Genomic DNA, 15216 nt, shown 5'->3' on the forward strand with positions numbered 1-15216 from the left:
AGTCAACGTCAAAACAAACTAGTACTACACGATATAAAAGTTACATTATATTTCAGTACAGTCTCAACCAACTTTAGTTGACGTGACTGTACCGACAAGGACAAAAGCCCATCCATTGAATCTCTCTCTCGGCGACGCTAAGTTCGGCTTGCAGTTTTATTATATTTCAGTGGACCATATATTTAATACTAGGTGCTTTCTTTTGTGTATTTATTTTTTTTCACTTTCATGCGCATGATTATGCAAACTTGATGAGAGAACAGTGACGTCGAACAAATAATTCTTAAAAAATAAAAATTAAAACATGGCTGATCCAGCCCTTCATGTCCTACGCTGTTGCAAACTGACTTTTTTCTGACTGCGCAATCAATTGCGCATGCGTGAAAATAAACAGGAAAAAAAATAAATACACAAAAGAAAGCACCTACTACTATATTGCGCATCGCCTATGCTTTCCCATAAGTGGGCTGTGCGGATTCATTACGGTGCAGCACCCGTATTCAGAGGATGTTCTCATTAGGGCTTTTTTTTTCCGATGGCGGCGCTTGTGAACTTTTTATATAGATTTTACATAGAAAAGCTTCACAAGCGCCACCATCGGAAAAAAAACGCCCTAATGAGAACATCCTCTGAATACGGGTGCAGACAATTTCTCTGTCGCAGACATACTGCTCGACAAAAATCTTTTGCGCATGTCCGAATTATTATTCGAGTAGGAGCTCGGAAACATTCGGCAACGCACACAAATTCATTGTGTATACGTGTGAACCGAACGGATTATTCGGACATGCGCAAAAAATTTTTGTCGAGGCGTATGACTGCGACAGAGAGATTGTCTGCACCGTAATGTATCCGCACAAAATCATACCCTATGCGCAATATGCATGACACAAAAAAAGAGCGAGTATCATAAAAAATGTTTATATAAATAATATATAAGTATATAATATATATACACAAAATGAATAATTAAAAGCATGCCGATTGATCTGTAAAATATACCTATGTCATAAATAATTATTTGATACAGAACAATTGAATTGTAGTTTATATTTTTTCTTAAATCAAGTGTAAAAATGTCAAAAGCTTCTAAACATTAGTGTATAAAACGGTTTTAATAATAATTTTTTTTCAATATGACAAGGGTAAATGATCAAACAACAATCGGGTCGCGTTGGTAAGTTGCCTTGGTACCCTGGGCAACGGTGAATATGCATTTAACGTAAACAAAGTTGTGTTAACAAAGAAAGAAAAAAAAATAAATTTAGCCTGTATAAAATATTTATATTAAATAAATTATATTATTAATTATAAAATATAGGTAATAATAAAAAATTGTTAAAATGACGTCGTTGGACTTAAGACAGCAAAAATTGGAGCAACAAGTGAGTTAAATTAATTTTATCGAAGTTTTTAGTGCATTGAAAGTAGAATAATTGGTACACTCTGTTGATTATTAATATGTTTTTCATGATAATAAAATTAGTTTGAGAAAATTACTCAGACTGTTAGCATCAATATTTAAGTGTTCTTACAATATAGCTATCTAATATATATAAGTATAATATTATTTTTAGCGTCAATTGTTGGCTCAAAAAATGAAACAAAAACGTCAAACTGGAGCCGGTGGAATGGTCCAGGCAAGTGGACAATTTAAAAGTCATTCAGCTAAATGGGTCACATCAACAAGAGAACTTCATGGATATGATGGACCTATGCAGTACAGTTTATCACCAAATAATTCTGGTTTAAATTTACCCAATGATATGAAAAGTATTGATACTGAAATAACAGGTATTTTTAAAAATTAATTTTACCATTTTTGATGAAATAATCATGGCGTTTTTGTCTATAATAATATTCTATTTGTCAAATAGAAATAAGTGCAGATGGTATTTTTCGTGAAGGATTAGAAACTGTTGATTGTGCTGATGAAGAATCATCACCACTTGATAATAGATTACCAGGGGATTCACAATGTAGATCACCACTTCGTGTTGCACCATCAGATGGTCCAGAAACAGTTATAATCACCAGAGAAAATCATTCAAATGTAAGACAATTAAATTAATATAAAAAGCTAATATTTTTATTATTTGAAAATATCTTAATTTTTTTAGAGTCCCGAACTTGAAGGAAATGTTGAAGGAAATATTGATCAATTTGTCGTACAACCAGCAAACAAAAAAATGCATTACAAATGTAGAATAACACGTGATAGAAAAGGTATGGATCGTGGTTTATATCCAACATATTTTTTACATCTTGAACGTGATTATGGTAAAAAAATTTTTTTACTTGCTGGTAGAAAACGTAAAAAAAGTACAACAAGTAATTATTTAATATCAACTGATCCAACTGATTTATCACGTGGTGCTGAATCATATGTTGGTAAACTACGTTCAAATTTACTTGGTACACAATTTACTGTTTATGATAATGGTCATTCACTTATGAAAGATGATAAAAGAGATGAAAGACCAAATCCAAGACAAGAATTAGCAGCTGTTGTTTATGATACAAATGTACTTGGTTTTAAAGGACCACGTAAAATGACTGTTATTATACCTGGTATGACTGCTGATCAAAAAAGAATTTCAGTTTGTCCAGCTGATGAATCTGAAACACTTTTAGGTAACTATTTATATTAATTTTATTACTATTTTTCATTTTAGTAATATTCTATACAGTAATATTAATATATTTTATTGTTATTTTAATTTAAGAATGCTGGAAAACTAAAAATATGGATAATCTAATTGAACTTCATAATAAAACTCCAGTATGGAATGATGAATCACAATCTTATGTACTCAATTTTCATGGACGTGTTACTCAAGCGTCTGTTAAAAATTTTCAAGTTGTTCATGACAGTGACAGTGAGTTATATATTCAAATTTTGTTAAATATATTTTCAACATATTTTATGAGATATTTATTTTTTATTTCAGCTGATTATGTTGTGATGCAATTTGGCCGGGTTGCTGAAGATGTATTTACCATGGATTATCGATTTCCATTATGTGCTCTTCAGGCATTTGCAATTGCTTTGAGTAGTTTTGATGGTAAATTAGCCTGCGAATAATATATTTATTTTATATTGAGTATACAAAAAAATAAAAAACAATGGTGAGGTTTTTTTTTTTTTTCTTTTCTCATTGTTTTAATTGTTGGGACAATCAAAAAAATTATTTAGATAGATGAAAATACAAAATATGTGTATTCAAATCTTCGACAAAATTAATATTTACTAGGTAGTATAGTTGAATTTCTTTTTTTATTTTTTTGTCAATCACAAGCTCAGTCGAATTTGTTTTATTTTTTCTATGTAACGAAAAAAAAATATTTGTACTTTTCGATACGTATTTTATTTTGAGCTCGAATAGAAATTACAATGCTGTTTAATGTTGATCTCAAAGTGTGCCTTTCGTATTGATCTTTGACCCCACTTTTGTTCACAAAATATATAAAAATACAAATAATAATATTAAAACCATGTGAAATATATATATAAAAAAAAAGCAATATGTTTAGAGTAGTTAAGAGTTGAAGGGCACGAGATAAATATATGTCACGTTAAAAAAGAAACATAATAAATTGTTGTCGAAAAAAAAACAAATTTAATCAATAGTTTAAAAAAAGAAGCGAAATAATATTCATATTTTAAAAGTTAGTCTCTTTGTCAGCATTTTAATTAACAAATTTTTAATGCTGATGAATATGTGTTCAAAATAGAGGCAAAAAAAAAAAAAAAAAGTTTAGTATATATGCAGTATTATTCCTGTGTGGAAAAAAAAAAAAAAAAATTAATTTTTCGATTGTAAATTTATATTTGAGTAGGTATTATTTAAGGAACTCTCTGTCAAGTAATTTATATTATAAATTTTTTTTTTTTTCAATTGAAAAATGACTGATTCAGTGCCACCTTTTTTTTAAAAAAAAAAAATTTTTTTAATTCAAACTTGAATTAATATCAATTAAATAGTAAAATTGCATTTGTTTTTCGATGACTGTATTTTTTTTTTATTTTCTTGCTAACAAAATAGACGAGAGTTTCTTTGGATAAAAAAAAAATACTAACAGGATTTGTACTTTTTACTATTGTTGTCAATGGTGCCCTTTGTACGTACTTAATAACTAAAATTAGTAATTTTAATTAATTTATAATTGAATGAAAATATGTTGAATAAAATTCAACCTTTTTTATTATTATTTATATATTATTAAATAATATTTAATTATTATTATTATCACCAATCACATCACTCAAATAAATTTTTTTTTTAATTTTTTATTTTTCGTAATTGAATAATAATTTTTTTAATAAAAATATTTAGAGTGTGTCTAGTCTACCATTAATAAAAATTAGACTGTGAAAATGATTAAATACTAAATACTAAGTGTGTGATTCTGTAAGAATTGTTAATTTATCCAAGGAGTAATAAAAATTATTACAACAATATTCAGGTGAAAAGTATATTTTTATTAAAAAAAAAAAAAAATTCTTAAGTTTAAAACAAAAGTTAACTATAACAAACTATAACTAATATCAGAAAAAAAAAAAAAAAAACCTCCATAAGGCACTTCAGAATATATATTTTCTTTTCAATATCAATATTTCATTTTTTTTTTTTTTTTAATTACAATAATTTTTACTAGTTATTAGTATTAAAAAATATTATTTACAACTAATCAATTTTTTTTGTTCGTTTTTCGTTTATATTATTGTTCTTTTTTTGGAGTTTACAGTTTATTTAATTCCTAAGTTATTTTTAATATGACCTCGTGACACCCACTATTTTATGTTATTCATTTTTTTATTTTTCACATCACGGTATCGAAACTTGATATAAACACAAGCGACCAGATTGATATTACTTAATTTGGTATGTTACACCCACGCAACAGTAAATACGTTGCTCACTAATATTATTATTATTATTTATTTTTATTGATATGTTTGTGAAAACTAGGACGGATGATAAGCAAAATCTTAATCTCGAAGGTCACGTTTAAAAAAACTTTGTCAATTCCTGATGTTTAATATTTAACAATTTTACGGAAGCTCGTTTATTAATATTTGATAAAAATAATATAGTTTATTATTAACTTTTCAAGTTCCTTGTATTTTTTTTTTTTTTTTTTTTTGAGATAACAAAATGACTCGATTTTTTTCTTAAAAAATGACTCACAGCAGTCTGGTATATAATTTTGGCCTTTTTAATAAAAATAGTCTTGATTGTAATAATATATATTTGAAATCTATCAAAAATTTGATTTTTTAAGAGTACTTGTAATTGGACGTGAAAACCTTGGAGCTGGTATTCGTGATGCTGGTCGAGGTATTCCACTTGACACACTAGGTGGTCGAATACCGGATGGTGGACGTATACCACTTTGAGTATCAAATTTTTTGACTGGTTTTGCTAATATCTAAAATCATAAATTATTAATTTTTTTTTTTTCTTGTTAGTATAGAATTTTATTTTACATAAATTTGATTAAATTTTTATATTACCACTGATTTTTTTTCTGAACTTTTGGGTGGTCGATGAATGTTTTTATCATCACTTACAGGATTTCCTATAAAATACAAATGATTATGATAATGTTAAAATGATGCATAATATATTTGAAAAAGATTACATCAAAATTAACAAACCTGAATTAATAGGAAATGACTGTAACGATTCAGCTGGACTTAATAATGGTGAGCTTGTTTTGACAGTAGATTCACCACTTGCTGGTGAACTTCCACGACTACCAAGACCTTCATCATTTTTTAATATTGGTGAAGGAAGATCATTATGTGATACCATCCAATTATTTTCCATGATATTTTTATCTGGTTTTGGTGTTGAAACAATTTGTACAATATTTCTTTGAGCGTTACCACATTTAATATTATTTATTGTCATTGTTCTTGGTTGACAATAGTCACCAGATGTATGACTACTATCTGAACATTCACTAAGTCTATCATCAAGATCAGGAGCACTGTGTGTACTAGCAATACTTTCAGTTGAACCACATGCTAATGTACCAGTTTTTTCTAATCTTGCATCAGATCCACATTTTATTTTCATCATTGGTCGTAATTTACTTGTAAATAATGATGATTTTTTATCATTTAATTTTTTACCATGATTAAATCCAAAATTTGATATTTTTGGTAATTCTGAGATACGTTGATTTGACAATAAATTTGGATTTGATTTTTGTAATGTTTGTGGTAATTTTGTTAATGTTTTTGGTCCATTTAATTTTGATAATTGAGTAGTTGTTGAGGTTGTTTTTTTTATTTCTGCAGTTATATTGTCAAGTGAACGTCCTTGATTATCTTTGTAATATGATAATTGTGGTTTTTTTAAAATTGTGCCAGTTGATTGTATTTTACCAAGTGGATTTTTTCGATATGTTTGATAACGATTTGCAGGCAGTGATATTGGTTCTTTAAAATTCTTGTCATATGTTTCATCTAGATTTTTTTTATTTGATACATCACAATCATTTGGTGCTGATGTAGCAAATGTTGTATTTAATGATTTTGGTTCATGATTACGTTGTGCTAATGGACTTTCAAATGTCGTATTTAACATTTTATTTTTTGATGAATTATTTTCAGTTTGAGTGTTTGTTTTAATATTTTCATTTGATGAGTGATGATTATTTTCATTTGTTTCGTTTTTTAGATTTGAAAATGGTATTTTAATATCATGTGTTAATCTAAATGTCGTATTTTTATCATCACCATCGTCATCATTTTCATCACCATCATCATCTTGATTTTTAGGACAGTCGAAAGTTGAGTTTGGAGATAATTTTAAATGAATACTGTCAGTTATGTCTTGATTTTCTTCTAAATAATATGAGTCTGAATCTGTTGTTACAATGTAGCTCAAATGATTGGGCAAATCAGCATCATATGTAGTATTAGCATTTAATGATTTTCTATTATTAACAGATGGTGTTGATAATGCACTTTTTAATTCACTTGACGTAAATGTTTCATTATTTTTTTTTGACAAACTTTTTATTGATTCAGTAAATGTCTCATTATTTTTGGACGTTAATAAATTAACTGTATCATTTTGTTTTGTTGTAAAAGTATCATGTGATTCAATAAATGTTTCATCATTTTCTATTGACATATTATTTGATAAAAATGTATCACCAGTTTTGTTATATTTTGTTGATAAAACATCAACCGATTCAGTAAATGTAGCATTATTTTTTTTTGAAAATGAATTCAAGGTCTCAAAATTTTTACCATTAAAAACATTCAATGATTCAGTGAAAGTATCATTATTTTTTTTACACAATACATTTAACGATTCAGACGTGAAAGTACTATTTGTATTAGTAAGAGTTTTACTGTGAAAACTATTGTCAATTTCACCATTTGAATTATCCAAACAATCTTTTGAAAATGGGTTACTTCCATAAACATCAGAAACATCACTAAACATACTTGTTTGCATCATTGATTCAGTCAAAATTTGTGAATCAGCCATTGCTGAACAATCACCAATGTCATCGTTACATTGTGAATATTTCAATCCATTGTTAATGAGTTTATTATTGTTAATTTCATTTTCATCAATCTTATCAATATCTGTTGTTGACGTATCTAAAAAAAATGGTCTTGATGTGTTCATAATTGTTGCATCGTTAAAATCAGGTGTTAAATTAATGAAAGAATCAATACCATTTGATTGTGACATATTTAAAAATGCATCAAGACTTTCTTGACCATTTGATGATGACAATGATGTTAATAACGTGCCTGACACTGATGGTCTCAACATTGCTGGTATATATTCTTTGTCTTTTAGATTTTTATCATCATTTTCATTATTTATTTTTATCGATGATTCTTGTTGATAATTCAATTTCCAAACATTATTACTTGTTGGTGATGTTATTTCTATTATTGATTCCAAACTCATTCTTCCATTTTTTTTTGGTCTCGTAAAAGTTCTTGTGTCAATTGTTTTAGTTGTATCATTTGACAAATTATCAAGTGAACTTATTGATAAATCTTTTTTTAACCAAGCTTGAAGATCTTCGACACTTGATGATGATGTTCTGTCACTCACTGACAGCAACCATCTTTCATTGTCATCAAAATTAACATGCGAAAGATCAATTATATCATCAAGAAATTCGTTGATAATGATGCCTTGGGCATCATTGTTTTCAATATTATTCACTTTATCTGACATTTTATAATTATTAATATTTATTACTCAAACTTACAAAATAGTTGTGCAACAACCATCACAAAAAAATAAACAAGTCAAAAATAGTCTTTAAAAATATGTTAGCTTTTATGCTCTAGACAGATGCTTCTGGCAGCTGATTTAGGTATTCAAAAATAAATCCTTTCTCTCTAGATTTTCACATATAAATACAGAAATTATTTGTTCACTTGTAGACCACAATTTTATTAGGTTAAAAATAACTGCTTATAATTATTTATAATTTCATGAGATATTTTTTAAAATACTTTTGTTAACATGGGAATAAACTTTTGTACGTTGTAAAAATAAAAAAAATAATAAAATAGAAAAGAATAACTTATAAAAATACACACTTATGCAAATACTAGTTTAGATCATATGAAGTTTTTGCATTAGTGTGTGTTGTGTATATACATTCCAATGCCAATGCATTCCAAATTCCAATGCACTTTTATTCGGTCGTTCCAAGAAGACTAGAGACCAGGATAGCTATTCTCGACATAATTATCCCCTGTACCGGGGATAACATGAAAACGCTCGAAAGCGATATAGTCGTTTGATGGAAACCATTGAAAAGATACAAATAAAGCCATAAATTAAGGTGAATTTCCACAAAATAGTTATCCCTGTCGCCGGGGATAACTGCACCCGTATTCACAGGGCATTACAATTTAGGGCTTTTTTCATCCACCGGTGACGCTCGTGGAGCTTTTATATGTAAAATCTATATAAAAAAAAATTTATAAGCGCCATCAGTGGCAAAAAAAAGCTCTAAATTGTATAAAATTTGCCCTGTGAATACGGGTGCTGAGGGGATAATTATGTCGAGAATAGATAAACCTGCAGTCCAATTCACAGGGCATTATAATTTAGAGCTTTTTTTCACCACTCACAGCGCTTGTGAAGCTTTTCTATGTAAAATCTATATAAAAAGTTCACAAGCGCCGCCATCGGAAAAAAAAGCCCTAATGAGAACATCCTCTGAATACGGATGCCGGAAGCAGCGCAGAAGACGAAAAAATATAGGAATAAAATAAACTTTAAAGTTACTAGAGGTTACAGTCGATATGGTAGATATTGTACACAACAAAATTAGCCATATTGCATATGCCACTATGCCACTTGCTTTTGTTACTTATTACAGTTGAGAAAAGAATTTTGATAATTATTATTAATAATTAAACAATAATATTTTATTGATTTCTGCCTATAAAAATTTAAAACAAACAAATCATGTCTACCAAAACAAAATAGCAGAAATTTTCTATGATCGCAATCTTGAACTGCCGAGCTGCCGAGTGAGTTTTCGAACGGACCCTAGAATTATTATAATTGGCCGCTTCGGGTTCACAATTGTGAGGTATTTTTCCACTGAAACAATTCCTAAAAAAAATACCCGCGAGCGATCGTGAAATCGTTAAATAAAATCGGTGGAAATAGCTATTTGAGCTATTATTATGTTTGATGTTTTGATGTTTTTGTTTGTTGCCAGCAGGGGGCCTAAGGATGTGCGATAGTTGAAAAAAGACCGATAATAATATATCGGCGACAGTGATGGGTTTTTAATTTACAGTGTAAATTACATCTGTAATATACCATGTAAATTACAGTAATTTACACGGCATGGTTCCTTACATAAAGTATCTTACACAAAGTTCACTGCGCCATCTTACAGCAACCACGAAACCTTGACTCCACGTCAGAAACTCGACAAATTCGACATTTTTTAATTTATTTTGGCGAATGGCTGAGAAATTAATCTTAGGAACATTTGCCATAATTAATTTATTAAAAAGCTATTAGCAAATGTTGCTGAGGAAAGGATGTAGCCAAATAAATTATTTCGTAATTTAAATTAGTTCCTCAGCCATTTGCCACAGTTATTTGAATTTTTTATGGCAAAAATAGCTGAGGAATTAATAAAGATTAATAAATAATTCATTTGGCTACATCTTTTTGGCACTTGCCGATATCTTTTTGATTTATTGTGGCGAAAATAGCTAAGGAAAGGATGTAACTAAATAAATTAATAAGTAACATTCATCAATTCCTTAGCTATATTTGCTATGAAAAATTTAAATAATTGTGGCAAATAGCTGAGAAATTTATTGAGACTACGAGTTAATTTATTTGGGCACATCTTATCCTTACATACATTTGCTAATAGTTATTCAATTTATTAATTATGGCAAATGTATATGAGAAAAGGATGTAGCTAAATGAATTAATTTCTAGAGGTGGGCGAATAGCAGTCGAATCGAATCGAATCGAATAATAATATTCGATTCAAAACCGAATCGAATTATTCGATGTTCGAATAGTCGAATAGCAACGAATAATTTGAACTATTCGAACTATTCGAATAGTTCGAATAGTTAAATAGTAATTCAAAAATATTCAATTAATAGTCATTTAATAATATTGAATTAATAATAATAATAATAATAATAATAATATCAAATTAATAGTAATTCAATAATATTAAATTATTAATTATATTAACAAATTAAATTTTTTTTCAATTTATATTTAAGTTTAAGCAATATATAAAAAATTATATCAAATACAAAAAATTCTTATAAGTTTTTCTTATATCGTCGCATTAAAGGATGAAGGGCGTAAGTGCCATTTTTGGGAATTTTTTTTTTAATAACGGAAAAAAGGCGTAAGTGCAAATTTATTAATTTTTGGGGTTTTCATCTAATTTTAAGGCTTAAAAATTTGATAAAGGATAAAGGGCGTATGTCCAGGGACTTACGCCTTTTTCCGTTATCAAAATAATTTTTGATAAAGTGTATTTCCAATTTTATTTTCAATTTATTCAAAGGCAGTGTACATAGACTGATCATTTATTTATTGATAATTATGAATAAATAATCAATAATTTAAAAACACTACCTTTGAATCAATTGAAAATAAAATTGGAAATACGCCCTTCTACGCCCTTCTTCTTTTAAAATTGACGTTTTTGGCACTTACGCCCTTTATCCTTTAATGCGACGATATAAAGAGCATTCTATTGGTGGTTTCCCTTGACTAAAAAATTATGGCTCTATCGAAAGCTTTAATTGGTTAATTTATTTAAATAATATTATTGGTTGCTCAACATTGTTGAGCAGCTTGTTTTTATTTCAAAGAATAGATAGATAAATTTGGAAAATTAAATTATCTAATATTATTATTTTTGATTATTCATTAGTTAATAATAAATTATTATTTGTTTTTATTATTATTATTAATAATATATATATTTTTCATTTGTGAATAATTTATCTTCATTAAAATATCCAGTTGAGATATATATTTAAGTTATATTCATTATTATTATATTTTTCAAATAAATAACAATAATTCAATAAATAATTTTAAAATAAAAAAATATATAATGTTGAAAGAAAAAAAATTAACTCATATATAAGCATATTTACATTACATTATTTTCCCATTAAATATCTATATTTCAATACCTTTGTTTAATCTATAATTAATACTGCTAATATTTAATTTTTTATTATTTTGTGATTTTTTAAATATTTTTATATATTCTCGAGAATATGTAAATATTTTATATATAAAAAATACAAATCTATAAAAAATAAAAACCAAAATTACTGTGTAAGAAAAATTAAATTATTCAAGCTATTCGAATTATCGAATAGCTCGAATAGTTCGAATAATTCGAAACTATTCGACTATTCGAAAATCGAATAATTCGATTCGAATTCGAATCAAATATATTCGATTCGATTCGATACGAATTATTCGAAATTTCGAATATTCGCCCACCTCTATTAATTTCTAGCCTCAGCCATTTGACACAATAATTTTCATTTATTGTGGCAAATATAGCTAAGAAATTGATAAAGATTAACAATTAATTTATTTGGTTACATCCTTTCCTTAGCAACATTTGCCATAATTACTTAATTATTGAATTAATCAATAAAAAAGCTATTTGCGAATGTATCTAAGGAAAGGATGTAACCAAATCAATTAATTCGTAGTCTAGAATAATTGCTTAGCAATATTTATTATATTCAATTAAAATTACTGTGCTGAATGGCTGAGAAACTAATCTAGACTAAGAATTAATTTATTTGGTTCCATGCTTTCCTTAGCAATATTTACTAATAGCGTTTTAATAAATTAATTATGGCAAGTGTTTCTAAGGAAAGGATGTAACCAAATGATTTAATTCGTAGTCTAAATTAATTCCTCAGCGATATGACTCAATAATTTTAATTCATTATAGAAAATATTGCTAAGCAATTAATCTAAACTATGACCTAATTTATTTGGTTACATCCTTTCCTCAGCAACTTTTGCCAATAATATTTCGATTTATTCTAGCAAATGTCTAAGGGGTTAATGAAGATTACTACACAATTCATTTAGTTTTATATAAATTAAATTAATTTAATTCAATAAATTTAATTAAATTTAAATACTATGTCAACACCAAGGGACAGCTTGCTTTTCATCACGTAGCAAAAAGTTTTATAAACATTTCTATAAAACGTTTTTATGAAAATTTTTATACAAATTTTTATACAAATTCTTATATAGATTTGGCGCTTTTTTTTATAGAATAAATTCTATAAAATTTGTGGTTGATTTTTATAGAATGAATTTATCAATTTTTTATAGGATTTGGTTTATAGGATTATTTTTATAAAAAAAATGATTTGTATATATCATAATCATAATAATACGCTGTTCTATAAAAATATTCTTCTATAGAATTTTGAATGATTTTTATAAAATATCCGAAACGGAATGTTTTATAAAATTTTTCCTATAGAATAGTTTTTATAGAAATATTATAAAAACTCTATAGAATAGTCCTGTATAGATTTTATTATATATGTATAATATTGTATATAATTGATTTATTTCATTTATTTATTGCTGTAACGAGTCTTTTTATTTATTGTACAATAATATTCATGTTTTAAACAAAGATATAAACCAAGCCAATTAAACATGATGCAACTTAATCCATTGACAAACAGTTACAGTCACTTCTGAATCATCAGAGACTATCTCATTATTAAACTCGACTAGAACACTTTCTTTTTTTTTTTAATTAACAATAAAAATATAATAATAACAATAAATCAAACTATCTTCATAATATGTCAAATTTTATATGTATAATCAAGCATCAACGACCACGCCATTTATGAACGACTATGCGCTTTGCTTTCTGGCAGTTGACTGAGCCGACTGAGTTTCCGTTGGCTTGCCACACCCGTATTCACGGGACTATATGGTCTAACGGAAACTCAGTCGACTGCCAGAAAGCAAAGCGCATAGTCGTTCATAAATGGCGTGGTCGTTGATGCTTGATTATTCAAAGTTTTACATATTATGAAGATAGTTTGCTTTATTGTTATTGCGTATGATTGAAAATATTTATTGAAATAGATAATATATAATTAAAAAAAAAAAAGTGTTCTAGTCAAGTTTAATAATGAGATAGACCCTGATGATTCAGAAGTGACTGTAACTGTTTGTCAATGGATTAAGTTGCATCATGTTTAATTGGCTTGGTTTATATCTTTGTTTAAAAAATGAATATTATTGTACAATAAATGAAAAGACTCGTTACAGCAATAAATAAATGAAATAAATCAATTATATACAATGTTATACATATATAATAAAATCTATACAGGACTATTCTATAGAGTTTTTATAATATTTCTATAAAAACTATTCTATAGGAAAAATTTTATAAAACATTCCGTTTCGGATATTTTATAAAAATCATTCAAAATTCTATAGAAGAATATTTTTATAGAACAGCGTATTATTATGATTATGATATATACAAATCATTTTTTTTATAAAAATAATCCTATAAACCAAATCCTATAAAAAATTGATAAATTCATTCTATAAAAATCAACCACAAATTTTATAGAATTTATTCTATAAAAAAAAGCGCCAAATCTATATAAGAATTTGTATAAAAATTTGTATAAAAATTTTTATAAAAACGTTTTATAGAAATGTTTATAAAACTTTTTGCTACGTGATTGAAAAAAAAGGCTTTCAAAATGGCTTCATATGTAAATTACGAAGATTACATAAATTACAGTAATTTACATGTAATGTATTAAACTCAAAAATCGACCAAAGACCCTGATGAAATGAATTTTTTAAGTCATCTAGAGAAAAAGTCGGTTTTTTACCCTTTCTCAACCCTTTAATTTTGAAGTACAAATTCTAATGAGTATCCTAGATAATTTTCTAAGACTTATGCGGGCCATGTTCACGCAGCTCATATTTTCTTTATTAAAAAAAATTATTGTCAAATGGCTGTAAAATTAATCTAGGCTATGAATAAATTTATTTGGCAACATTATTTCTTTGACAAAATTTGCCAATACATTTTTAATTAATTAATTATGGCAAATGATGCTAAGGAAAGGATGTAACCACGAATAAATAAATTTACAATCTAGATTACCTAGGTAAAAATCAACAGATCAAATCAGATCAAATTTTATCTGGCGTAGTCGATCAAATCTTATCTGAGCTAGATCAAATTAGATCTGATTTGATCTGCCGATTTTTCTTTGGGTAATTCCACAGCTATTTGACACAATAATTTTAATTTAATATAGAAAATATTTCTGAGGGACTAATTCTTAGTCTAAATTAATTTCTCAGCTTTTCTTTCTATATTAAATTAAAATTATTGTGCCAAATGGCTGAGAAATCAATCAAGAGTAAGAATTATTTAATTTGGTTACGTCCTTTCTTGAGCCATTGCCAATAGCTCTTCAATTTATTTTGGCAAATATAGCTGAGGAATCATTTTAGATTCCTAATTAATTTATTCGGTTTTATTCTTCCCTTAGCTACATTTGCAATAGTTATTATTTTTTAAAAAAAAAAAAGATTATTCTTCCATTTATCATCATTTGAACACACATTTTCACACACACATGCAAGTTGAAAAGTC

General features: G+C 27.0%; 2 protein-coding genes across 2 annotated transcripts; one reads left to right on the forward strand and one right to left on the reverse strand.

Annotated features, from left to right (window-relative positions):
• Window positions 1–900: 900 nt before the first annotated feature.
• LOC122851878 (protein king tubby-like) lies at window positions 901–4123 on the forward strand. The gene is made up of 6 exons (XM_044151374.1): window positions 901–1385; window positions 1578–1794; window positions 1878–2053; window positions 2121–2634; window positions 2727–2879; window positions 2952–4123. Exons 1-6 carry the CDS (start codon window positions 1344–1346, stop codon window positions 3083–3085), a joined length of 1236 nt encoding a protein of 411 aa, XP_044007309.1. The 5' UTR covers window positions 901–1343; the 3' UTR covers window positions 3086–4123.
• Window positions 4124–4707: 584 nt separating this feature from the next.
• Window positions 4708–8710, reverse strand: LOC122851853 (dual specificity protein kinase splB-like). Its single transcript, XM_044151334.1, has 3 exons — window positions 5663–8710; window positions 5519–5583; window positions 4708–5433 (listed from the first exon to the last, which is right to left on the reverse strand). The coding sequence occupies exons 1-3, from the start codon at window positions 8223–8225 to the stop codon at window positions 5266–5268; spliced, it is 2796 nt and encodes a 931-aa protein (XP_044007269.1). The 5' UTR covers window positions 8226–8710; the 3' UTR covers window positions 4708–5265.
• Window positions 8711–15216: the final 6506 nt, after the last annotated feature.

This window comes from Aphidius gifuensis, linkage group LG3 (genome assembly GCF_014905175.1).
Source record: "Aphidius gifuensis isolate YNYX2018 linkage group LG3, ASM1490517v1, whole genome shotgun sequence".
Classification (NCBI taxonomy): domain Eukaryota; kingdom Metazoa; phylum Arthropoda; class Insecta; order Hymenoptera; family Braconidae; genus Aphidius; species Aphidius gifuensis.